The sequence below is a fragment of the Heptranchias perlo genome, chromosome 22 (assembly GCF_035084215.1).
Source record: "Heptranchias perlo isolate sHepPer1 chromosome 22, sHepPer1.hap1, whole genome shotgun sequence".
NCBI classification, from domain to species: domain Eukaryota; kingdom Metazoa; phylum Chordata; class Chondrichthyes; order Hexanchiformes; family Hexanchidae; genus Heptranchias; species Heptranchias perlo.
In genome coordinates this window covers 4,316,054-4,342,969 of record NC_090346.1, presented here as the reverse complement: position 1 = coordinate 4,342,969, position 26,916 = coordinate 4,316,054, and the positions used below count along the sequence as shown (strand labels likewise).

General features: G+C 44.6%; 1 protein-coding gene across 1 annotated transcript; it reads right to left on the bottom strand.

Annotated features, from left to right (window-relative positions):
• Nucleotides 1–5,253: 5,253 nt before the first annotated feature.
• On the bottom strand, nucleotides 5,254–24,919 carry LOC137340835 (large ribosomal subunit protein uL3-like). Its single transcript, XM_068003650.1, has 10 exons — nucleotides 24,825–24,919; nucleotides 24,385–24,577; nucleotides 22,874–23,042; nucleotides 20,745–20,880; nucleotides 16,421–16,607; nucleotides 14,550–14,710; nucleotides 10,064–10,165; nucleotides 7,177–7,272; nucleotides 5,888–6,007; nucleotides 5,254–5,381 (listed from the first exon to the last, which is right to left on the bottom strand). The coding sequence occupies exons 1-10, from the start codon at nucleotides 24,825–24,827 to the stop codon at nucleotides 5,325–5,327; spliced, it is 1,224 nt and encodes a 407-aa protein (XP_067859751.1). The 5' UTR covers nucleotides 24,828–24,919; the 3' UTR covers nucleotides 5,254–5,324.
• Nucleotides 24,920–26,916: the final 1,997 nt, after the last annotated feature.

The window sequence follows — 26,916 nt, the reverse complement described above, 5'->3', positions numbered from 1 at the left end:
GTATTCGCAGGGCCTGTCCATAGGGGATGGCCTCTTTGACGTGGTTAGGGTGGAAGCTGGAAAAGTGGAGCATCGTGAGGTTGTCCGTGGGCTTGCGGTAGAGTGAGGTGCTGAGGTGCCCGTCTTTGATCGAGATTCGTGTGTCCAAGAAAGAAACTGATTCTGAGGAGTAGTCCATGGTGAGCTTGATGGTGGGATGGAACTTGTTGATGTTATCGTGTAGTCTCTTTAGTGATTCCTTGCCGTGGGTCCATAGAAAGAAAATGTCGTCGATGTATCTGGTGTATAGTGTTGGTTGGAGGTCTTGTGCAGTGAAGAAGTCCTGCTCGAACTTGTGCATGAAAATGTTGGCGTATTGGGGTGCGAATTTGGTCCCCATGGCTGTTCCGTGTGTTTGGGTAAAGAACTGGTTATCGAAGGTGAAGACATTGTGATCCAGGATGAAGCGGATGAGTTGTAGGATGGCTTCCGGAGATTGGCTGTTGTTGGTGTTGAGTATTGATGCTGTCGCAGCGATGCCGTCATCGTGGGGGATACTGGTGTATAGTGCCGAGACGTCCATCGTGGTGAGAAGTGTTCCTGGTTCAACTGGTCCGTGGGTACTGAGTTTTTGTAGGAAGTCTGTAGTGTCGCGACAGAAGCTGGGGGTTCCCTGTACGATGGGTTTCAGGATGCCCTCGATGTATCCAGAGAGGTTCTCACACAGGGTTCCGTTGCCTGATACGATGGGACGTCCGGGTGTGTTGGCTTTGTGTATCTTTGGGAGGCAGTAGAAGTCTCCCACGCGGGGATTACGTGGGATGAGAGTGCGTAGGATGCTTTGAAGGTCTGGATCGAAGGTCTTGATCAGTTTGTTGAGCTGGTGGGTGTGTTCTTTGGTCGGATCTGCGGGTAACCGTCTGTAGTGTTCCTGGTTGTCCAGTTGTCGGTATGCTTCTTTGCAATAGTCTGTTCTGTTCTGTATGACTATGGCTCCTCCTTTGTCCGCTGGTTTGATGACGATGTTGCGGTTGGTCTTGAGAGCGTTGATGGCGTTGCGTTGTGCTCGGGTGACATTCTGGACTGTCTTCTGAGTGCGGCTGATGAATCTGGCATTGACGCATTTCCTGACAGCTTGAGCATACATGTCCAGCTGAGGGCAGCGACCCTCCGGAGGAGTCCAGTTTGACTCTTTCCTCTTCGGTTGCTGTACCGCGGATCCCTCTGTCTGCTGTTCCGGATCGTTGATTGTCTCATTGGGTTCGCTGCTGAAATTTTGTGGTTTGTGGTAGAATTCCCGGAGCCTCATTCTCCTGATGAATTCCTCTGTGTCCGCCGCGAGACTAGTGGGGTCCATTTTGGTGGTGGGGCAGAAATTGAGCCCTCGGCTGAGAACTTCGATTTCGTCTGGTTGAAGGGTGTGGTCGGATAAATTGACAATAGACTTCCCTGTGGTTGCAACCGTGGTACCAGGGGAAGCTTGGTCGTTGCTGGTGGTGATGCCGAGTTTCTCAAGCTTCCTGCTCTTGGTTTTCATGTAGGCAGCGTAATTCCGTTGCCTCGTCTGTTTGGCGGTATAACGTAGCTGGTCTGCTGTGTCCTGAGTACAGGTTGAGAGTATGGACTCTCAACCTGTACTCAGGACACTCTCAGGAGAATGAGGCTCCGGGAATTCTACCACAAACCCCAAGATTTCAGCAGCGAACCCAAAGAGACAATCGACGATCCGGAACAGCAGACAGAGGGATCCGCGGTACAGCAACCGAAGAGGAAAGAGACAAACTGGACTCCTCCGGAGGGTCGCTGCCCTCAGCTGGACATGTATGCTCAAGCTGTCAGGAAATGCGTCAATGCCAGATTCATCAGCCGCACTCAGAAGACAGTCCAGAATGTCACCCGAGCACAACGCAACGCCATCAACGCTCTCAAGACCAACCGCAACATCGTCATCAAACCAGCGGACAAAGGAGGAGCCATAGTCATACAGAACAGAACAGACTATTGCAAAGAAGCATACCGACAACTGGACAACCAGGAACACTACAGACGGTTACCCGCAGATCCGACCAAAGAACACACCCACCAGCTCAACAAACTGATCAAGACCTTCGATCCAGACCTTCAAAGCATCCTACGCACTCTCATCCCACGTAATCCCCGCGTGGGAGACTTCTACTGCCTCCCAAAGATACACAAAGCCAACACACCCGGACGTCCCATCGTATCAGGCAACGGAACCCTGTGTGAGAACCTCTCTGGATACATCGAGGGCATCCTGAAACCCATCGTACAGGGAACCCCCAGCTTCTGTCGCGACACTACAGACTTCCTACAAAAACTCAGTACCCACGGACCAGTTGAACCAGGAACACTTCTCACCACGATGGACGTCTCGGCACTATACACCAGTATCCCCCACGATGACGGCATCGCTGCGACAGCATCAATATTCAACACCAACAACAGCCAATCTCCGGAAGCCATCCTACAACTCATCCGCTTCATCCTGGATCACACTGTCTTCACCTTCGATAACCAGTTCTTTACCCAAACACACGGAACAGCCATGGGGACCAAATTCGCACCCCAATACGCCAACATTTTCATGCACAAGTTCGAGCAGGACTTCTTCACTGCACAGGACCTCCAACCAACACTATACACCAGATACATCGACGACATTTTCTTTCTATGGACCCACGGCAAGGAATCACTAAAGAGACTACACGATAACATCAACAAGTTCCATCCCACCATCAAGCTCACCATGGACTACTCCTCAGAATCAGTTTCTTTCTTGGACACACGAATCTCCATCAAAGACGGGCACCTCAGCACCTCACTCTACCGCAAGCCCACGGACAACCTCACGATGCTCCACTTTTCCAGCTTCCACCCTAACCACGTCAAAGAGGCCATCCCCTATGGACAGGCCCTGCGAATACACAGGGTCTGCTCAGACGAGGAGGAACGCGATGGACACCTACAGACGCTGAAAGACGCCCTAGTAAGAACGGGATATGACGCTCGACTCATCGATCGACAGTTCCGACGGGCCACAGCAAAAAATCGCATAGACCTCCTCAGGAGACTAACACGGGACGCAACCCTTTGTCGTCCAGTACTTCCCCGGAGCGGAGAAACTACGCCATGTTCTCCGCAGCCTTCAACATGTCATCAATGAGGACAAACACCTCGCTATGGCCATCCCCACACCTCCACTACTCGCCTTTAAACAGCCACCCAACCTCAAACAGACCATCGTTCGCAGCAAATTACCTAGCTTTCAAGAGAACAGCGTCCACGACGCCACACAACCCTGCCACGGTAACCTCTGCAAGACATGCCAGATCATCGACACAGATACCACCATCACACGAGAGGACACCACCCACCAGGTGCATGGTTCATACTCCTGTGACTCGGCCAACGTTGTCTACCTCATACGTTGCAGGAAAGGATGCCCCAGAGCATGGTACATTGGCGAGACCATGCAGACGCTGCGACAACGGATGAACGGACACCGCGCAACAATCGCCAAACAGGAGGGTTCCCTCCCAGTCGGGGAACACTTCAGCAGTCATGGACATTCATCCACCGACCTTCGGGTAAGCGTACTCCAAGGCGGCCTTCGAGACACACGACAACGCAAAATCGTCGAGCAGAAATTGATAGCCAAGTTCCGCACCCATGAGGACGGCCTCAACCGGGATCTTGGGTTCATGTCACGCTACACGTTACCCCACCAGCGAACAAATGTTATCTGTTTTTAATATAATGGGTCATTTGCTGGCTCTCTCTGCCTTCCGGATGTTTCTGCCTCTCTCTGTTTTTTTTTTCTCTGTTTTTTTTCCCTGTTTGTTTTTTTGTTGAATGTGTATTCGGGGGTTCTGCAGGTGACACCTCTCTGTCTGAACACGGTGATTGCCTTGGCAACGGGCAGTTGCAGGGGCAGTCTGTAAACACCATGTATTGTTCTATATGTATAAATGCGTAGGCTTCAAGGAGCTCCTGAAACATTTACCTGAGGAAGGAGGAAGTCTCCGAAAGCTTGTGAATTTAAAATAAAATTGCTGGACTATAACTTGGTGTTGTAAAATTGTTTACAATTGTCAACCCCAGTCCATCACCGGCATCTCCACATCAATATTAGAATAAGTAGAGCTGAAATTACTCTGATTAAACACTGCCATCACTGCCGGTTAACAGCACCGTGACTCCTGGGAGTGTATAGGACATTAATTGGCACTGTCTCTTTAACATAGGTCATAAAACAAACGGGGGCCAATCTCTGACTTCTGCCTGAAACAGGCATGAAGTCAACGGAGTGGCCCAAGGCCTGCTCTAATTAGCCCAACAAAAATTTAAATTAAAAACATTGGCCATTTTTAAGGCCCACTGGTTAGGCTGCTCCAGTGGAAAGGCAGCACACTCTCCGTCCGTTTGTACCTGAAAATTGCAATCGAGGACCGACAACCGGCGTTGGAACCCAGATTTGCATATTTAAGCAGCCATATGCCCGAAACAGGCGGGCAGACTACTCGCCCCTTTACAGGCCCAGCTGAAACATGCATTAGACAGTTCTCGGAATGACAGATGTGCCCCTTCCCCCAATTTTCAACTGCCGGCTGCTCACTTTTCAGGCAATGGATGACTTGACTGTTGAGAATCGCCTCCATTAAGCCAACAGATGGCAAACGACAGAACAATTGAGGATTCCAGCAATCGCTACTTGTTATTCGATTGTTTTTTTATTCGTTCATGGGATGCAGGCGTCATTTATCGCCCATCCCTAATTGCCCTTGAGAAGGTGGTGGTGAGCCGCCTTCTTGAACCGCTGCAGTCCGTGTGGTGAAGGTTCTCCCACAGTGCTGTTAGGAAGGGAGTTCCAGGATTTTGACCCAGCGACGATGAAGGAACGGCAATATATTTCCAAGTCGGGATGGTGTGTCACTTGGAGGGGAACGTGCAGGTGGTGTTGTTCCCATGTGCCTGCTGCCCTTGTCCTTCTAGGTGGTAGAGGTCACGGGTTTGGGATGTGTGGGGAAAAGCAAGGAACCAAAACTACATCACCTGAAGTTGCTCTTTTTAAAATTGCTTATTCTATATCACATATTATGAAATATTACAGAAAGTAGAAATATATGGTGAACTGAATATTTCAACACTGACACTATTTGCTGAATAACATCTCATATTGTTTTATTTCCATGTAAAAGTGTTTGAAGTAATAAAGACAAAGTAAAGAGTCACTTAAAAACAGAGACACTGAGCTTCAAACAATTCTTTATTATCAGCTTTGTGAGCAATTCATTGACAGACACTGTCCTTCATATCTGTAGCTGTTAAGAATCGATCTGGCTACTGGCCTTCCCTTGCACCAGATCTTTCTTGAGCGGCCCCTGAATAAAGAGAATAATGATAGAATTTGAAACGATTTGTGTCCTGTGTTTGACCCCAATATGCAACATTAACTTATCTTCAATACGACAGTATACCATACAGAACATGGTTTCCACATTTTTAATTCAAAAATGATTACTATGTACTCTGCTTAAATAAAATAATTCCTGACAAATTAAGTCTGCTGAGATCAGATCAGTTAAACTCTGATTTCAACATGTACGCTGCACCAGTTATGAATATGTATTAAAACAATTATTATAGATAAACATACTTGAAATTTACAAAATTCATCTCAAGGAGCTGTGATGAAGTCCATTAATGCTACAGTAAGTTATGCTACTTACTTCTTGATAAATGTTTGGTTGTCACCATTTTCTCCTCCTCTCCATAACATCTCCACCTCCATCAAGCCATGCCACCACTATCCAATCCCAACCCATCAACCTCTGCAGTCACACACACTGAGTCCAAACAAAATTGCAGGGCTCTATAGTAACCCTACCATGAAGGCTCTCTTCTCCTCGGGGGTCTGGAAGTGTCCAAAGCCAAATTTGGAAGTTGTGTCAATGAACTTGAGCTCGACTGGTTCAACAGCAGACCGTTTAGTGTGAACCATTAGAGACTGTAAAACAAGAGTAGACACCAACTCTGAATGTGCATTTTTCAGCTACACCAAAATTGTTATGTAAAATAAATGAATCGTGAGCGCATTTAGAATGTTAATTGGCAATGATGTACAATCGACTATACTCCAATTTTCAGTGAAGATATTCCTTCTGTACTTTTCACAGATCTCCAGCCGGGCTATTTTACCTGCCGATTAAGAGATTTCCATGTTGTCCCCTCCAGCGTTTCCATGGCAACCTCACGCTTTGATTCAGGATGTTTACATTGCCCTTTTTAAACTCACTGGCTTAGAAATTGGATTGCGCTGAGCTTGTTTTACAGATGTAAAACGGGCACCTAAGGGTCCAATATGGCGGACGGCACGTGTGCACTCATTCCAGGCTGGAAGTGTGCCGCCCGCCATATTGGTTGAGACTCCTCTGTCAGCATCCAGGGCACGTTAAGCCCTTTATTTATGTAAATAGGTGACCTAGCGCCTGTTTAAGGCCCCCCTTTGCAAAATTCGATTGGGCGTGACCACACTATGCTCTGCGCATGCTGCAGTCAGTTTCTTCAAACCAACAGTCCTTAAAGGGACCACTGGAGGCTGCCCCCAGATAGGTAATTTTAAACTTTTTTACTTATTGTGAAGCCGGGAAGTGCAGGAGTGCTCCTCCCAGCTCCAAATTAAATCCACGGGCCGCTGCCAGCCACCACTCACCCCGCCCCCTCCTGATTGCCTCCACCCCACCCCCCCCCCCCCCCTTCCAGGACTCTCCTCAGGACCTCGGTCAGCGTCTGAGCTGGCTGATCTCACTGATCCCCCCCACCCGGGACCGGTGAAATGCTTCTGGGGCCGTGGCTGCTGCTCGCAGCTCGACGTTACTATCCTGATGAGGTCAATGGACCAATTTGCCGCGGTCCTGCTGCCGGCCTCGTTAGGCACATGCTGCGTGTGCTCCACCGGGATTGCTCTCCAATTCCTGGGCCATTGTTTCCCTCCACCATGAAAGGAGTTATTTTGATAATGGGCATTCGATGCTTAGGGATAGACTCGGAAAAATTCTTTAACAGAAAATATTCCAAATGTGCCACCAAAATTAGAAATGAAAATCCCCCATCACATTGCCATCACATAGTGATGTTCTAAACATACATGGACACCACATAGGCAGGATGTTGTACCTTTCTGAGCGTAAGAACACGTTTCTTTGTTCCAAGAACACAGCCTTTTATCATAACATAGTCATTGTTCACTTCACCATAATGTGGAAATCCACCCTAGAACAGAAAAAAAAGACCAACTGTACCATCATTCTTTAACACCATCTTTTTTAAAGTACAAAAAAAGACCAGTTACTTAGGCCTAAATATTTGAACAACATTGTTGGACAGTGTTTGTAAACAGTACACTTGATAAAATCTACATTGCAACTCCCCAATGATTGAATGATCTGTTCAATGTATGAATCTGTTACTCAGTAGAACATAAGGTAACACTAATAGACTGTTACATCAAGTTACATGGATTCTGCAGCACACAAACAGGCCACCTGGCCCAAATGGTCTATGCTGGTGTTTATGCTCCACAGGAGCCTCCTCCCATCTTCTTTATCTAACCCTGTCAGCATATCCTTCTATTCTTTTCTCCCTCGTGTGTTTATCTAGCTTCCCCTTAAATGCATCTACGCTGTTTGCCTCAACTACTCCATGTGGTAGCATGTTCCACATTCTTACCACTCTTTGGGTAAAGAAGTTTCTCCTGAATTCCCTGTTGGATTTATTAGTAACTATCCTATACTTATGACCTCTAGTTTTGGACTCCCCCACAAGTGGAAACATTTTCTCTACGTCTACCCTATCAAATCTTTTCATTATCTTAAAGATCTCTATCAGATCACCCCTCAGCCTTCTCTTTTATAGGGAAAAATGGAGATGAGTTCAAAGATCAGCCATGATCTTATTGAATGGCGGAGCAGGCTCGAGGGGCCGTATGGCCTACTCCTGCTCCTATTTCTTATGTTATGTTCTTATGTTAAAAGAGCCCCAACCTCTTCAGCCTTTCCTGATAAATACATCCTCTCAGTTCTGGTATCATCGTTGTGAATCTTTTTTGCACCTTCTCCAATGCCTCTATATCCTTTTGGTAATATGAAATCCCGAACTGTGCACAGTACTCGAAGTATAGTCTAACCAAGGTTCTGTACAAGTTTAACATAACTTCTCTGCTTTTCAATTCTATCCCTCTGGAAATGAACCCTAGTGTTTTATTTGCTTTTTGTATGGCCTTATTAACCTGCGTCACTACTTTTAGTGATTTGTGAATGTGTACCCCGAGATCCCTTTGTTCTTCCACCCCATTTGGACTCATTAATCAAGCAGAATGTGGCCTCTTTAATCTTCCTACCAAAATGCATCACCTTACAGATATCTATATTGAAATTAATTTGCCAATTGCACGCCCATACTGCAAGTTTATTAATGTCTTCTTGTATTTTGTCACATTCTTCAATTGTGTTAACTAAAACCCCCAATTTGGTGTCGTCTTCAAACTTTGAAATATTACCTCTGATTCCCGAGTCCAAATCGTTAATTTAAATTGCGAATAACAGTGGTCTCGGCACTGATCCTTGTGGAACATCACTTCCCACCTTTTGCCAGTCTGAGTAACTACCTTTAACCCTAACTCTCTGTTTTCTGTTTTGTAGCCAGCTTGCTATCCATTCTGCTACCTGCCCTGACTCCACACGCTCTGACCTTAGTCATGAGTCTACTATGCAGTACCTTATCGAAGGCCTTTTGAAAATGCAAATATGTTTCATCTACTACATACCCCTTGTCTATTCTTTCTGTTACTTCGTCAAAGAATTCAATAAGGTTGGTCAAGCATGACCTCACCTTTTGAAATCTGTGCTATATACACGATTGACAGTCAAAGGAATCACAGTATTGATAGCATGAGAGCAGCTTTCAGTTATATATTAGTTGAACATTCTAAACAATGTATCTCTGAACTGTTGACTCACAAAGCACTCCCATTAAACTGCAATCCATTTATATCTCTTTGTGCATTCTTAACTGTGGGATGTTGAATTAGATGGGCAGATTCTTATCTATATGACCCTCCCCCACCTGCTTTTTTTATTTGTTATTGGGATGTAGGCAATGCTGGAAGGCCAGTATTTATTGCCCATCCCTAGTTGCACCGAAGATATTAAAAGTCAACCACATAATATGGGACTAGAGTCACATGTAGGCCAGATCGAGTTAGGGTGGCAGGTTCCCTCTTCCCCGAAGGACGTTAGTGAACCAGGTGGTGATTTCGCAATCTTAGCTGAGCTGTCAAACCGAGGATGTGCTAAAGAGAGATAAAGGTCCCCCTTTAAGGCAGAGAAGCCAAATCAAACAAGCAAGATAAATCAAGAGAGACAAGGGCAGAAAATGGAAAAACAGCAAACTGGTACAGGTGGTGATGTTCTTCTGAAGTTGGGGCTAAGGCCCACAGTTGGGACAGTGTAGAGGTAGCTTCACTTAGCATCTAATTGTGAACATTTACCTGAGCAGGGAGTGCTTCATACTGACTGATGCAAATGATGGAATATTCCATTTACCAGCACTGTCATCTCCCAGCTTGAGAAGCACAAAACTCACCCCAATAATAAACAAAAAAATATGTTGGCCTGGAAATAACATTAACAGATGATATTCCATCATTTGTTATTTTAGCATAAATGTTGGACCATTTATTTTACTGTTGCAAATAATAAATTTTAGCCATTTGGTTGTGCATGCTGTTGGATTATTGCAATAACTGCATGTACGGTGTTTATTGTTGGTTTACACAGGCCTGTACATTAATACAACTGTATTTTCTGAATCTATGAACATGGTATCTAATCATCTAGCTGGAATTTCCATTTTGCCCTGCTGAGGGTCTCCCAAAGATTGGTGCCTTGTAATTTGATGTGTGAAATATTACATCACTAATCGAAGCAGTGCACGAGTACCGATTCATTTTGCCAATTTGCAGATATCATCCATATTACAAGTGAGATTATTCAAACTGACTCACCATTGGAGTAATGCTCTTCTCAGTCATATCATAATGAGTGGCAGCGTTATTTTTCACCACTTTGCCATCTTCTACATGGATACCTTGTCCAACACGATAGACCTGATCAGTAACAGGAAAGAACATTCAGGCGATTTTTACAATGAACAATGTGCCCTATAATCTAGGCTGACATTCAGCGCAGTACTGAGGGATCATCGGAAGTGCTGTCTTTCGGATGAGGCATTGAACGAAGCCTCTTCATGTGGGCTTAGAGCCCAAGGCACTATTCAAGGAAGTGCAAGAGGTTATCACCATATTCAGGCCAGCATCCCTCCCTTAATAACACCACCAAAAACAATTTAGCTGGTTATTCATTTGCCGTTAGCGGATTTTGCTGCACGCAAAATTGGCTGCCACTTTTCTCTACATAACACTAGTGCAAGTTTTTTATTTCTTTTTATTTACTCTATAACAAATGTATGCAGGCTTCTAAATTTGGTTTCATGCTTCTCGTGGTAACTATGGATAGGCATTAAAAGAAACTTTGTTTTACCTCAAAAAATGTTATAAGTCTTTGAGAGAAAAGATGCGCGTCTGTCTATAATTAGGATTAGAGGCAGTTTGACCTTCGGGAATACATTAGCCTGAGCTGCAGCCCAACCTTACAAGGATCAGCTGAGACATTGCAGGACTTCACTAAGTCAAAGATGAAATGAAGAGACAATTCTAAATATGTAGCCCAAAAAACTGTTTGAAAATAAAACAATCAGGGGTGTTCAAAGTGTGGTCCTTTGATCATTTTTAACAAAGCAATCAGGAAGGCCCGAGGTGTGATCACTGGTCTCTGCAGATTTACACAATCTGAGCTTGGACACCACTGAGGTGCTATGTTCACCTTCAGTGTCCGTGGGTTAAGGTGACATAAATTGGCATGCGTTCTTGCTCCTTATCATTATCCAGTGACCTTTCTAGAAGTGCACATGTGGACTTAAGGTGAGGACTTGGCTTGGCTCTTCCACAGTTGAATAGCCAGCTCTTACTCACTGTCAGGGCTCATACACGATTAATGCAGACTTGGGTGAGAGATCGGGATGGGCTGAAACTTTTCAATTCTATCAGTGAAATTTCGACGGTCCAAAATAATTATGAATTTGAAAAAAGATTTAAGACCATAAGAACATAAGAAATAGGAGCAGGAGTAGGCCATATGGCCCCTTGAGCCTGCTCCGCTATTCAATCAGATCATGGCTGATCTTCTACCTCAACTCCACTTTCTTGCCCAATCCCCATATCCCTTGATTCCCTTAGTGTCCAAATGTCCATCTATCCCAGTCTTGAATATAATCAACGACTGAGCATCCACAGCCCTCTGGGGTAGAGAATTCCAAAGATTCACCACCCTCTGAGTGAAGAAATTTTTCCTCATCTCAGTCCTAAATGTCCGACCCCTTATCTTGAGACTCTGACCCCTAGTTCGAGACTCTCCCAGCCAGGAGAAACATCCTCTCAGCATCTATCCTATCAAGCCCTCTGAGAATTTTATACGTTTCAATGAGATCACCTCTCATTCTTCTAAACTCCAGAGAATATAGGCCCATTCTCCACAAACTCTCCTCATAGGACAACCCTCTTAATATGCAGCTTGCATTCAGGCCATCATAATGTGCCTAACTTTGAAATGATCCACACACATGAACTCGTTCAGAAGCTTTGTAAACTACAAAGCAAAAAGCCGATGGCTTCTCACACTTGGGGGTCAGTTTTCGGATGGCCGAGGGGGTGCGTTTGTGGCGGGGGGGCTCCTAAAATTGGGGATTCCCAGAGCGGGTCCGGAGCCTGGCTCCAACCCGTGCACTTTCGGGTTCCCCAATCGGTGCGCGCGCAGCCTCCGCATGTGGGACTCCCACCGTCAATCAAAGCCGGAGGAATCCCACTTAAGATCATTATCTGGGTACTTGAGGTCGTTTACAGACCTCATTAGTTGGAGATTTTAGGAGGATTCGGATTTTGGACTGCCCAGAGCCTGTTTTCCGTGCTGGGGGAAACACTCCTTGTTTAAACAGACGTGTTGCAGCCAGTAGCCAGTGGCAGCTGCAAAGGTCCATTTAACAGGTGCGGGGTAAACCCTCATTCATTGCAGCAGGGCACTCTGTCACCTCAGACAAAGTTTTGCCTGCCACACCGTTGTCTCCACACTCCAAATTATTAAATCATACCCTAAACTCTGCTGTCCAAACACATTTACCTACTTTGTGGACCCCCTCACACTCACACCGTCAGGATGGGTGGAGGGTCCATTGCTGCATTCATCACTCCGTTGGAGGACGAGCAACATTGCCAGGCAAGCCGTCCACCTCCGCCACGTGGAGCTCCACAACACAGTGGTGCACAACAGGCACCTGCACAAAGTAGTCGTCCAACTACACATGCACCCACTGTAGGGTGACCCAATGGGTGGCACCAGGGTGTTCATGGAGAACCTCATGAAAGGGCCTTATTGCACAAGCCAGTCAAGATTGGCCAAGACGTGGCAGTAGTGGTGACAATATAATATGTAATGTGAGTTGATCAGAAATCAAATAAAAGTAAAAACCATGACAAACCCTCAAACACCCTTGTGCATCCCCTTCATGCTCACGACACGTTTGCCTTACGCTTCCTACTACACATACGTGATGCATGCCCTGTGGCTGCAACACAGGCAGTGGCAGGTGGGGTGAGGCTGACCGTGAAAGAGATGCATCAGAGGGTGAGTATGAGACAGAGCCATGAGATTGTATGAGGATTGGGTTGAGTGGTAGTGGTGGGATGAGTACTGGGGAGGTGAGGAAGTGCAGGTAAGATGAGGATGAGCTTTGAGTGGGTGTAAGGAGTGATGTGATAGAGTAGTGTTGGCAGTGCTGAAGGAGATGTGGGTTGGGGGCGGTGATGTGGAAGACGGAGTGTAGGGGAATGAGTAAGTGTACTCACTTCGGCTAACCTACTTAGGTCATTGAAGCACCTCCTGCACTGTATACAGGTGCGTGATATGTTGGTGGTGCTGGTGACCTCCACCGCCACCTCGAGCCAGGCCTTCGTGGTGGCAGAGGCAGGCCACTTCCTCCCTTCCACCGGGGAGAAGATCTCTGTCCTCCCCCTCCTCCTCAACCCATCCAGTAGGACCTGGAGTGAGGCATCATTAAACCTGGGAGCAGCCTTCCCCCCGGGTTGCTCCATGCTGTAATTTTGGCTCCTTTCTGCAGCATCAGTCAGTGGAGGACTGCCCCTTAAATAGGGCTCCTCCAGCTGACAGCCTATGATGCAGGTGTGCAGTCCGCCCGCTGCGCGGCTTTCCAGCGCAAAACCCGGAAGCCAAGGTAAGCGGCTTCAATTTACTTACGATCGCATGGGGAACCCACTGATTTCACTGGGCGCGTTACCCACGCACCCAGTCGACCTCCTGCTGGCAACCTGCCTCCCTCCTAATATTGGGCGCTTAATCTCATTATAACCGCTGTTATACAACCTCTGCAGTGGTTTCACTTTGATCTGGTTCATTACTGTACCATTGTGACATGTTCCAATAGAGTGAAACACACATGCACGATTGTGATACTGTTTTGAAGACATGGAATTAAATAATTGAAAAGCGATACAAAACGGCACAGAGGTTCTATTTTGTCAGAAGCTTAAAGCGGTAAGAATCCAACCCTCAAAATGTAGGGCTGGGTTTTATAGCGGTGATGGAGGAGGCAAAATGGGGTGGGAGTCCTACTCGATGATCCCCACCTCTGAAATCAGCACCTCAGAATTTCCTCCCCCTTCGCAAACAAAGAACTCATCCACCTGACCCTTGGCTGCCCCACCAGTGGAAAGACCGTCAAAGACCCTGATGGATGGAGGAGGTCTGGTAGCAGCCATCTCTCACCCTCCTCTTGCCCAAGGTGCCCATGGCTCACGCAGAGCCTATTGTAAAGCATTTTTAAAAACATGCTTGGGGATGATTCGGCCCATTTTACTGCTGCTTCCTCCTTTTGGCACTGCAGTGGGTGTCTCTCTACAGCACCACTGGATTTCCTTCCTCGCAGTGACAGGCTCCCTTTGTGTGGTCGGGTTGTCGGTGGGAGCCCACCCTACACCATGAATTAGGTCCGACCCAGGTAAATGGGTCAGGTTCGCGATGGGATTGGGGCGGTGGGCAGAAGTCCCACCTGACCCGCCTCCAGCGGTATAGTCACCTCAAAGGGAAATTCCAGCCCGTAATGACTTAAATACCCAGCAACCTCACTATGGGGTGGGGAATCTCGCATGAGTTGTCTTATCCTAAGTGCAGCTATGAGAGTTTGAGCACGGAAAAGCTGAGATGGGAAGGGGACAGATTTCCTCTGTTTGCTACTGGTAATGAAATAGTTAAAAGGTCTTTATACAGAAACTTACAATCTGACAAGAAGTATCCAAATGGAGGAAATCTTCCCCCATGAACTGAAGCTAAAAGGCACACCTGCCCTGTCTATTCGAAGTATACCTTTTTATTGATTTCTGTACGGTGGAAAAAACCCTTTTGCCCTGCACGGGCAATAGTGTACCCAACTCGAGCTGGGTGCCAGGCTCCAATGCAAGCAACCTTACGCAGACCTTTGTGAGTCTTCCGCGGCAGCTTTTTGGTATGCCAGCGGGACGTGACGCCTACGAATAAAAAAGAAAAAATGTAATTATTTTAGTTACATTTCCTTCATATTTTAATATTTTGCAGCAAATCTACTGAATGTGTATCTGTTATTAAGTAAACTTGATAACTTACAATAATCTCCCCTGTCTCTACATAAAATAATTTTACATCCATCCCATCAATCCTATCCACTGTTTTAAAATTTTCAATCATGTATCTTTTCACCCTATATTGGTGCTTTTTGAATTTTTCCCCAGCTCAGCCATGTAAAACCTGGACCCTTGCTTGAATCCAATCCACTTCCTCAGTGTTTTATCCTCAAGTATGGGAGTGGGAGGAGGCTCACGTGGAGCATAAAAACACCGCATAGATGAATGGCCTGTCTCTGTGCTGTAAATTCGATGTAAATTTTGAAAACTAGCTTCAATTTTCCGAGACTCTGTGGCAGACGTAACAAGATCTCTGATCGGAGAGCTGTGTCTGGAGAACAGCATGACCAATTTGCAACCTACATGGTTTTCCAGCCATTAAAACTAACAACCAAGAAAATCGCACAGGTCGCGAAGGGGGCAAGCTGACCTCTGCACCCAATTCTCTAATGAGTGTTCGTGTTGAGTGAGACTCTGCCAGGCATGGAGACCCATGTCTCCTCTGATCCTCTTTCTCCAGAACCTGCAAATAGAGAGATATGCCTATAGAGATACCCACCCTTACCTGGACAAATGGGCACAGATGACTGATGCAATACAGCTTTAAGAAGCTGTCAGGAAGTTTCCAGGAGATACATCTCCCTTCCTTTATCCAACAATAGCTAAAAAGAGGGAAATAGTAACTTGCAAACAGAAATGCCAAGTCAGCAATGTGCCTTTAAGAGCAAGGACCCAGTTGAAGGAACGAGGCCTCTCTTGCAGCACCTGTTTTATATGGAAGCGTAGCAGTGATGGTCAGGCACCCTCCTTGCGTTATTGGCACCTTTCATTATTTGCATGGGAATCGGGACTTTCAGGATCCAAGAGCATAACTGGTGCTATAGGCGCTTATATTTTGTTTTAAAAAAACAAAATATAAATTATCGGCAATCTGTTAAATTATACTTGTTTTAAAATTTGAGCTGTAACTAAATTCCTAAATAAAATTTGAAATGCTCAGTGTAACAAATTTAAATGTGAAGCAGAATGATCTCACCATATAAAAAGCTAAAAATTTAGATAAAGAGATACACTTCTGATGCATAGTGGAGCTAGAGGCGCTTAAGATCGCCTGGTTGGCTGCCATATTATTAAGTGTTTGGTCTTCATCCTGAGCACCATGTTTTTTTCTTCCTGTCCATTATATCACTTATTATGCATAATATAGACAGTGGAGGTTATTGCCTTAATAAGGCTTATACAACATTAGAATGAATGATATCCTAAGGGAGTCTTAGCCCCACTAATATTTGAACACCTTTTTTGCTGCTAATGCATCAGAGAATAAATTAGGCTCTAGATTCTGTGCTCCCAGTGCCGGTGGGAGAATATTGTAGCATTCTGTGGTCCCTTTGAACTTAGCTCCCAACTGGGAGTGCAGGATTGGTGAATATTACTGTAGAATTGTTAATTAGTGCTCAAGCCTTTACCTTCTGTCTGTATCTTTAAACAGTTGAAAAATAAAGGTTTTAAAATGTCTTTCATCTTATATCTAGAGTTCGCAGCACATACTGGAGGGTTAACAATTATCTGAATTACCTTTGAATCCCTTTCCTTTGGTGACACCAATTACATCTATCATCTCGTTTTGATAAAAGACAGTGTTCACTAGGACCTGTTTCTCCAGTTTCTCGTGTGCCCAGTCCACTTTCTCCCCAATGGTTCCTCCATTCAATTGGATTTCCATGATATGGGCCTTTTTCTGACGCAGAGGCAGCAGTCTCATCTAATGGGATAAAAAATATTAAAGGTCAAGTGACAGCAGTACCATGACTAGGCATTTCATTTAATGGGATTTTATTCCTCATCTCCTCTACTTTGTCTCTCTGTGGTCAGCCCCTACAGTCAACCTAGATATTTCAGTTGACTAGGTGGAAACGTACGACTTAAGGCCATCTTCAGTCCACACACTTGATCAATACAATCATAAATAGGACTGGTTTAGGAAGGAATATCCTGGCCACAAATGATCCTGTTAAGAATAAAGAACTTGCATTTATATAGAGCCTTTTACAACCTCTGGATGTCCCAAAGCGCTTCAAAGCCAATAAAGTACAGATCAGCAAAGCTAGATGAAGTCAGATCAAAAATGTCAAAGGATTTGAGGTCAGGTCTTCTAATAGAATTTTCCTTACATCCTATCAAATGCAAATTCAGAGTAAGTTCAGAGGCAGGTATGGGAGCTGAGGTTTGGTACTGCAACAAGGACACCTTTCCAGACAGAACAAGCTTTTGGGTTGATCCTTATAATTATCCCCTATTTCCCAGAAGATACCAATTTGAATCTAACCTACAGAAAAAGCACAAGGATTCTGATGGTTATGAATGGTAAAAGTGAAATGATTCCTGGCAGTGCAAAAGCATTCCCTAGTGGAAGCAAATCCATGGTATGAAAGTAGCTCCAGAATTTCACTGAATTAAAATTTTACCATCACCATTTTGAAAAGAATAAACAGAGAAAAAAGCTGATTGAGAGTAAAACATTAATTTAAGTTACAGCTTAAAGATTCCAGTGCCCAGGAGGGTAAAGATCAGAAATTTCAAGCTGATGCAAGTTTGGACATTGCACCAAAATAAGGATTCTCAATCCCCACCCCACCACCCCCTCTCCCTCAGTATCGTCTTCCACCAGTGCACGGTTAATCTGGCAGTGATTGTCTCCCAGCAAAAATGTCAAAAAATAAAGTATAGCAATTAGAGCTATATAGCTCAACTGTATAGCAATTAAAATGCTTGCTTCATAATCTTGTGACTATAAGATTGTGGTACAGTTTGAATCTGTTAGTCACATGTGTGATGAGATCCATCAGGTGCTCAGAGAAACCCTCACCAATCCCTCACTCTTATTAGTGAAAATTCAAATTATTCACCCTCCCTGGCAGAGAAACTATTCACTTGTCCTGACTGTCAGAGGGTGTATTATTCATGTCCTGTCATCTCGAGACTCCAATGCTCTTTTTGCCAACATGCCTTAACTGTGGAATGCTCTCCCTACCCCCCTCCACCATACAACCTTCCTCCCTCCTTCAAAAGCCTCCTCAAAACCTACTTCTTTGATAATGCCTTTGCTCACCACCCTTTACCTTCCTCCCACTACTGCTTGTTGTCCAGTTATTTTCACCTATGTGAAGTGCTTTGGGATGTTTTATTCCATTAGAGGTGCTATATAAAATTGCCCAGGTATGTCCAATCCACAAAAAGCAGGACAAATCCAATCCGGCCAATTACCGCCCCATCAGTCTACTCTCAATCATCAGCAAAGTGATGGAAGGTGTCGTCGACAGTGCTATCAAGTGGCACTTACTCACCAATAACCTGCTCACCGATGCTCAGTTTGGGTTCCGCCAGGACCACTTGGCTCCAGACCTCATTACAGCCTTGGTCCAAACATGGACAAAAGAGCTGAATTCCAGAGGTGAGGTGAGAGTGACTGCCTTGACATCAAGGCAGCATTTGACCGAGTGTGGCACCAAGGAGCCCCAGTAAAATTGAAGTCAATGGGAATCAGGGGCAAACTTTCCAGTGGCTGGAGTCATACCTAGCACAAAGGAAGATGGCAGTGGTCGTTGGAGGCCAATCATCTCAGCCCCAGGACATTGCTGCAGGAGTTCCTCAGGGCAGTGTCCTTGGCCCAACCATTTTTAGCTGCTTCATCAATGGCCTTCCCTCCATCATAAGGTCAGAAATGGGGATGTTCGCTGATGACTGCACAGTGTTCAGTTCCATCTGCAATCCCTCAGATAATGAAGCAGTCCGTGCCCGTGTGCAGCAAGAGCTGGACAACATCCAGACTTGGGCTCATAAGTGGCAAGTAACATTTGCGCCAGACAAGTGCCAGGCAATGACCATCTCCAACAAGAGAGAGTCTAACCACTTCCCCTTGATATTCAACAGCATTACCATCACCGAATCCCCCACCATCAACATCCTGGGGGTCACCATTGACCAGAAACTTAACTGGACCATCCACATAAATACTGTGGCTGAGGCTGGGTATTCTGCAGCGAGTGACTCACCTCCTGACTCCCCAAAGCCTTTCCACCATCTACAAGCCACGAGTCAGGAGTGTGATGGAATACTGTCCACTTGCCTGGATGAGTGCAGCTCCAACAACACTCAAGAAGCTCAACACCATCCAGGACAAAACAGCCCACTTGATTGGCACCCCATCCACCACCTTGAACATTCACTCCCTTCACCACTGGCGAACCATGGCTGCAGTGTGTACCATCTATATAAGATGCACTGCAGCTACTCGCCAAGGCTTCTTTGACAGTACTTCCCAAACCCGCGACCTCTACCACCTAGAAGGACAAGAGCAGCAGGTACATGGGAACAACACCATTTGCACATTCCCCTCAAAGTCACACACCATCCCGACTTGGAAATATATCGCCGTTCCTTCATCGTCGCTGGGTCAAAATCCTGGAACTCCCTTCCTAACAGCACTGTGGGAGAACCTTCACCACACGGACTGCAGCGGTTTAAGAAGGCGGCTCACCACCACCTTCTCAAGGGCAATTAGGGATGGACAATAAATGCTGGCCTCACCAGCGACGCCCATATCCCCTGAACGAATAAAAAAAGAAAAATAAATAAATAAATGCAAGCTGTTGCTGTTATTATTATATGTAGTTACATTCATGGAAAAAAGTGCATATGATTAATATGGTAAACCACACTAATGCAGAAGAAAAACATGAACCACCAAAAACTGAATAAGTTACTTGATGAAACTTGGCTCTATCCCTTGTTCTATGTATAGGATGGACTACAATGTCAATGAGAAATGTCAGCAATGATCATAATATGAGACATAATGCAACGTGCTAATTGTGGACCATTTTACAATGATGTGATAAATGCTTACATCAAATGTACTTTCATGGCCAATCCCATTCCACAGTTTCTGAAGCCCAGAAAGTGACCTGATTTTATCCTCTCTGGCCCACTCTCCTGAATATTGAGGCATTAGTCCAGCCAAGCCTGGCACAATAATACATTTTTAACAATACATGCAGCAGGCAAGTTTAGAACTGGTCTAAGTTTTAAAAAAAGTCTTCTGATCAGCATCCATTAGACACTCAGCAAAACCACATGTACCTAAGCAGTGCAGGCGGGAAATCAAACAGTCCCAATCCCAAATCAGTGCTTTTGCTAATCTATACAATTTTTGAAGTTTATGCTGTATTTACCTGAACTTTGTGAGCATAAATTCAGATGCCATTGAAATGACCAAACAACAATTGGCATCTGACCATATTCACTTAACATTTAGCATCTGTACACAAAATATAGGAGTTGGAATCTGCATTTTAAATGAAATGCCAGCAAGAATTTTTAACCATTCTGCCACTAATTTTGAACGGTTGTCATTACATTTATGAATTGCACTAAATGCATTACAAAATCCTGATATAAATATATTTTACTACATCCAATTTCTTTGCAACTTAATTTGTCAGTGCCATACAGTTGTTTTAAAATTTTTAAAAAGTGATTTGACTAATACTGGTAAAGTCATACTGTAGCCCACTAGTGGCTCAGATTCTAGCTCTGGGCTGCAGGCCTCATGTCCCATCGTAAGACTCTACCACAGCGTTTAAGATACTGGCACCACCCATCAACAGTATAGGCTTGAAGTCCCAGCAAGAGGCTGAAATGAATCCTAACAATTCTCAGTATGGCCACTAGTTCAAAAGAAGCTGCCTACCCTGAGTTAAATATGTAACTTGCTAGACAGCCAACAGAACAACACTGCATCTGAAATCATGTTGGTACCCACTCTGCTCCCTGTTATTAAAGCGAGTGGCTAGAAATGGGAAAGACAAATGTGAATAATGGAGATAAAAACAGTTCTCACCTGAGTATGAACAATGACTCTGATGATCTTGCAATACCTCTTCATGGCTTCGAAATCTTTCTCCAGTTGTTTTTTCCCCACCTCGTCCTGCCATTTCTTGCTGTATTTAGTAAAGGCTTTCTTCTTGCTCTTGTACCTAATTGTACGTTGAGATATAACATGTACTGGAGCATATGTTATATTGAACATATACTAATTATTCAGTTCAAAGTCATGAGATCAAAAGAGCAGAAAAAAAGCAAACCAAGTATTGGGGTTCATTTCTAGAGGGATAGAATTGTAAAGCAGAGAAGTTATGCTGAACTTGTACAGAACCTTGCTTGGATCACACTTGGAGTACTGTGAACAGCTCTGGTCTCCATCCTATATGGGTACAATTTTGTCTTTTAAAAAGCATTTGGACAGTTACATGGGTAAGATGGGTATAGAGGGATATTGGCCAAGTGCAGGCAATTGGGACTAGCTTAGTGGTATAAACTGGCCGACATGGACATGTTGGGCCGAAGGGCCTGTTTCCATGTTGTAAACTTCTATGATTCTATAAAAAGGATATAGAGGCACTGGAGAAGGTGCAAGAAAGATTTACTAGGATGATACCAGAAATGAGAGGTTATACCTATCAGGAAAGATTAATCAGGCGGGGCTGTTTTCTCTAGAAAAAAGACTGAGGGGTGACCTGATAGAGGTCTTTAAGATTATGAAAGGGTTTGATAGGGTAGACGTAGAGGAGCTGTTTCCACTTGCAGGGGAGACCAGAACTAGGGACCATAAGTATGATATAGTCACTAACAAATCCAATAGGGAATTCAGGAGAAACGTCTTCACCCAGAGAGTGGTAAGAATGTGGAACTCGCTACTACAAGTAGTAATTGAGGTGACGGGCATAGATACATTTGAAGGAAAGTGAGATAAACATATGAGGGAGAAGGGAATAGAAGGACATGTTGATAGGGTGAGATGAAGAAAGGTGGGAGGAGGCTCATGTGGAGCATAAACACCAGCATTGACCTGTTGGGTCGAATGGCCTGTTTCTGTGCTGTACATCCTTTGAAATTCTTTGTAAGTAATGAGAACCACAAAAAAAATGTTTGTATGCTGTGGGCATTAAGAATGCTTAAGCTCAACATTCCTGAGAGAAGAAGAAGGTTAAGATGAGGGGTGGGAAGGGGGTGAACCTCATTGAAATATGTAAGAACATAAGAACATAAGAAATAGAGGAGCAGGAGTCGGCCATCCGGCCCCTCGAGCCTGCTCTGCCATTCAACAAGATCATGGCTGATCTTCTACCTCAACGCCATTTTCCTGCACTATCCCCATATCCCTTGATGCCTTTAATATCTAGAAATCTATCGATCTCTGTTTTGAATGTACTCAATGACTGAGACTCCACAGCCCTCTGGGGTAGAGAATTCCAATGATTCACCACCATCTGAGTGAAGAAATTTCTCCTCATCTCAGTCCTAAATGGCCTACCCTTATTCTGAGACTGTGACCCCCTGGTTCTAGACTCCCCAGCCAGGAGAAACATCCTCCTTGCATCTACCCTGTTGAGCCCTATAAAAATGTTGTATGTTTCAATAAGGTAAAGAATTGAATGGTGTAGATAAAATGAACTTAGAATATTACTTCAAGTTAAGTCTGTTCAGTAGGACCACAGAGATAAATTTAAGTTACTGAAAACTAAGATTAAAACATTTACTAAAACAATATAAGTTTGAGGCCATCACACTGAGGCTCCACAGCCCTCTGGACCTCAAGTACTGTGTCCAGTTCTGGTCATCAAAGCACATGGGAACCATCCAAGCCCTGGAAGTGACACAGAGAAGGGCTTGAGGCAATTTACTCAAAGATTGGTAGACATTCGGAATAATCTGCCAGGTGAGATGACATTAGGAGGATTCAAAATGCAATTGTATGCGAGGATGGGAGATGGATCTTGATGGACCCAATAGTCTCTTTGCGTCCTTGACTTTTGTTATGGAGTCCAGGGAGTTGCTGTCCAGACGGGCTGGAGCCAAAGGCCAGAAAATATGCAGAGCTTCTTCTTCTGACCAGTCGCCCACTCATATTTATTTCTACACACAAACTTGAGAAAGGGGATATTAAAAAAACAGAAAAATTCTTATTACCAGTTCTTGTAGAAACGTCGCTTGCATTCGTCACTTATGTGTTCTGCAAAGATTGTCTTGAACGTCCGCAGTCCCCTGGGAGTCTCCACGTACCCAACAATCCCAACGACTATCAGTGGTGGAGTATCAATTATAGTAACAGCCTCCACTGCTTCTCGTTTTGAAATCTCTGTAATATTAAAACATCCAGTTCAAAACATGCTCTACACCTTAGATAATAGCTCAGAGCACATAAAGTGGTGCCTGCTTCACAAAATCATTTGAGAAATCCTTTATCATTTGTTTGCAAATGCATATCACTGCATGATAGGGCGAGGGAGTGGGACTAGCTGGATTGCTCTTGCACAGAGCCAGTGTGGACTTGATGGGCCGAATGGCCTCCTTCTGTACCGTAACCTTTCTATGTTTCTATGACAATTTTTTTGGTTTGTTTGTAAAATGTTTATCACAAAGATAAGTGCAGATGAGGGAGGGCTCGTCGACCTATTATACATTGCTGTTTGTGGGACATTGCTGTACACAAAATGCCTGATACATTTGCCTGCATAACACAGTGTCAGTTACCAGCGGATTTGGGGCGAGCAGAGACTTGCGGAGGTGGAACTTGGGCCAGGACCCCATTACGCCTGATGGTCGTATCGCTGGGAGTTCCTAAGGGGGTAGGTGGTTGTTGCATCTGCCCCCCCTTGCAGCCTGACGTCAGGCATGGAGGTGGTATTGGCAGGGTGCTGTTGACCACTGGAATTCCCACTGTGCTGCCTCCAGTGCCCCCACAATACTCTGTCTGCATCCTACTTTTCAGTGGTGGAAGTGGGATCCACCAGAGTGTTTCAGACCACTTTCATGGCCTGGAACACTCAATAAAAAAAGCAATTGTGGTCCCTGTGCAATCAGCCTTCCTATAAAGGGGTCAATTTCAAGTCTGCACTCGAGTCTTCAGCAAGGCCTGTTGGCTCTGCCCCAAGGCAGCTGGCAACCAACACATTTTCCAAACCCCCTCTCCACCACCACCACCTCCTCCCCCACCACCCCACCCAACGGAGCCCAAACTGCACCAATACTGGTGCAAGCACCCGGTAACAATGAACAAATTGCCTGATGCCGGAAATTTCGAGAGGAACAGGCATTGTAATCTCATTACACGGACAAGGTATTACACGGACAGAGCATTACACGGACAGAGCATTACACGGACAGAGCATTACACGGACAGAGCATTACACGGACAGAGCATTACACGGACAGAGTACTACACGGACAGAATACTACACTGACAGGGCATTACACAGACAGGGCATTACACGGACAGGGTACTACATGGTTAAAGTATTACACGGAGACAGAGTTACATGGAAAGAGCATTACACAGACAGAGTATTACACGGACAGAATATTACATGGAAAGAGTATTACACTGGTAGAGTATTATATGGTCAGAATATTACATGGTCAGTATATTACACGGACAGAGTATTACACGGACAAAGCAGTAAAAAGTACCAACTCCTTACTCTGGCCAGGTCTGTGTGTTTCCCGCAGGATATGAGTCATGCCGGCTTTGTAGCCCAGGAAAGCTGTCAAATGCACTGGCTTACTGGGATCATCCTTAGGCCAGGTTTTCACTTTCCCTCTGTGTCTGCAACTTCTCTTACGAGGAAGAAATCCCGTGTGCCCATGTCTGGGTGCCGAAAACTTGCGATGTGACTAGAAACAGATACACTTTTTAATTTAAAAAAAAACATGGCCACCGATACATGTCAACCATTGAAAATCCATGTTATGAACATAAGTTCTAGGTTTTCTGGAAAAACTTTCGCTGAAGATTGCAGTAACAATGCAAAAGCAGGAAAAATATATAATATACATTCAAATCCACTATTACTGCTATGCTAAGAAAGAAATTTCCATTTGAAATCATAGTTTTTAAAGTTAAAAGAGAAAGCATACATACCATGGTGGATACTGTGCACTAGCGAGCAGCTGAAAGAGACAGTTTCCAAGTGCTGGAATAAGCTCATACTTAAGATGTTACTTAATATAAAATCACAAATTTAGCTCCTGGCTCTATTAGTCCACGTATTGATTTCAGGAGCAGGAAGGTTGCCCAAGTTTGACATCACAACAGTTGCAGACATTCAAATGCCAGGTGCCACTGACAATGTTCACTAAATTACAAGTGTCCATTGGTAGCTTTTGAGAATGTTTATTTGTGTCCTTTTCCCCTGACGAGATCCATTACCTCCTGAAAATAAAATTAATAATAATGGTGTTAGTCAAACGACATGTGTACTGTGTCTCTAAATAGAACTTGGGTTGAAGCCTGTTGAATCATACACAACTAGACATGCACATTTCTAACAATGAATTTAATCCTTATTTATGTATTCAAGTACCAGCAAAGCAACAAAATGACCAGAATAAGAGGACACTGTGCTACATTTCTGCTATGGGGCAGCCATACCAACGGGATACAGTGATTACCTCTGTTCTGTGAACTACGCTAACTGCTTAGTTCTTTCTTATGTGGAGAATTTACCATAGTTCCCCGTCTCGGTGTATACCCTTTCCTTTTATAATACAAACATACGACATTGATGGGCAGGAAAAGACCAGTTGGTCCATCAAGCCTGGCCTACGGACTATGATAGCTGGAGTATCAAGACTAGACGCTTCCCAACCCCCTCCTCCACCACCCCCCTCCCACCCCACCCCGGAGACATAGGAAAGCGCAGAGGAACATAGGAACAGGAGTAGGCCATTCAGCCCCTCGAGCCTGTTCCGCCATTCAATTAGATCATGGATGATCTTTAGCCTAACTCCATCCGCTTTGGCTCCAGGTCCCTTAATATCCTTGGCTAGCAAAAATCTATCGCTCTCAGGTTTAAAATGATTAATTGAGCTAGCATCTACTGCTTTTTGTGGGAGTGAGTTCCACACTTCTACCACCCTTTGGGTGAAGAGTGTTTCGTAACTTCTCTCCTGAATGGCCTGGCTCTGATTTTAAGGTTATGTCTCCTTGTCCTAGACTCCCCCACCAGCGGAAAAAGTTTCCCTCTATCTACCCTATCAATTCCTTTCAAAATCCTAAAAATCTCAATCAAATCACCGCTCAACCTTCTATATTCCAGGGAATACAAGCCTCGTTTATGTAATCTCTCCTCATAATCTAACCCTTGGAGCCCTGGTAACATTCTGGTGAATCTGGGCTGCACTCTTTCCATGGCAGATATCTCTTTTCTAAGGTGCGGTGCCCAGAACTGCACACAGTACTCCAGATGAGATCTAAGCCGGGCTTTGTATAGCAGTAGCAAAACATCCTTCCCTTTCTATTCTAGTCCTCTAGATATAAATGCTAACATTCCATTAAACTTTTTGATTATTTTTTGTACCTGACCACTACGTTTTAGTGATCGATATACATGGACCCCTAAATCTCTTTGGACCTTCATTGTTCCTAGCTTTTCACGATTAAAAAATACTCTGATCTATCCCTTTTTGGTCCAAAATGGATGACCTCACACTTACCTGCGTTGAAATCTATTCGCCACAGTTTTGCCCACTCACCTGCCCTATCAATGTCTCTATGTAATGTTATGCTCCCATCTACACTATTTACTATGCCACCAATCTTTGTATCATCGGCAAACTTGGATATATGGCTCACTATTGTGTTATCTAAGTCATTAATAAATATAGTGAATAGTTGAGGCCCCAGCACAGATCCTTATGGGACATCACTAGTCATTTTCTTCCAATTTAAGTACATACTATTATCCCTACTCTCTACCGCCTAACCAATCTCCTAACCAGGTCAATAATTTGCCCTCAATTCCATAAGCTTTAATTTTAGCTAACAGTCTCTTATGTGGAACCTTATCGAATGCCTTCTGGAAGTCCATATAAACTACATCCATAGACATTCCCCTGTCTACTACTTTAGTTACTTCCTCAAAAAATTCAATTAGGTTCGTTAGACATGACCTACCCATTACAATCCATGTTGGCTCTCTCTAATCAGCTCAAATTTCTCTACGTGCTCAATC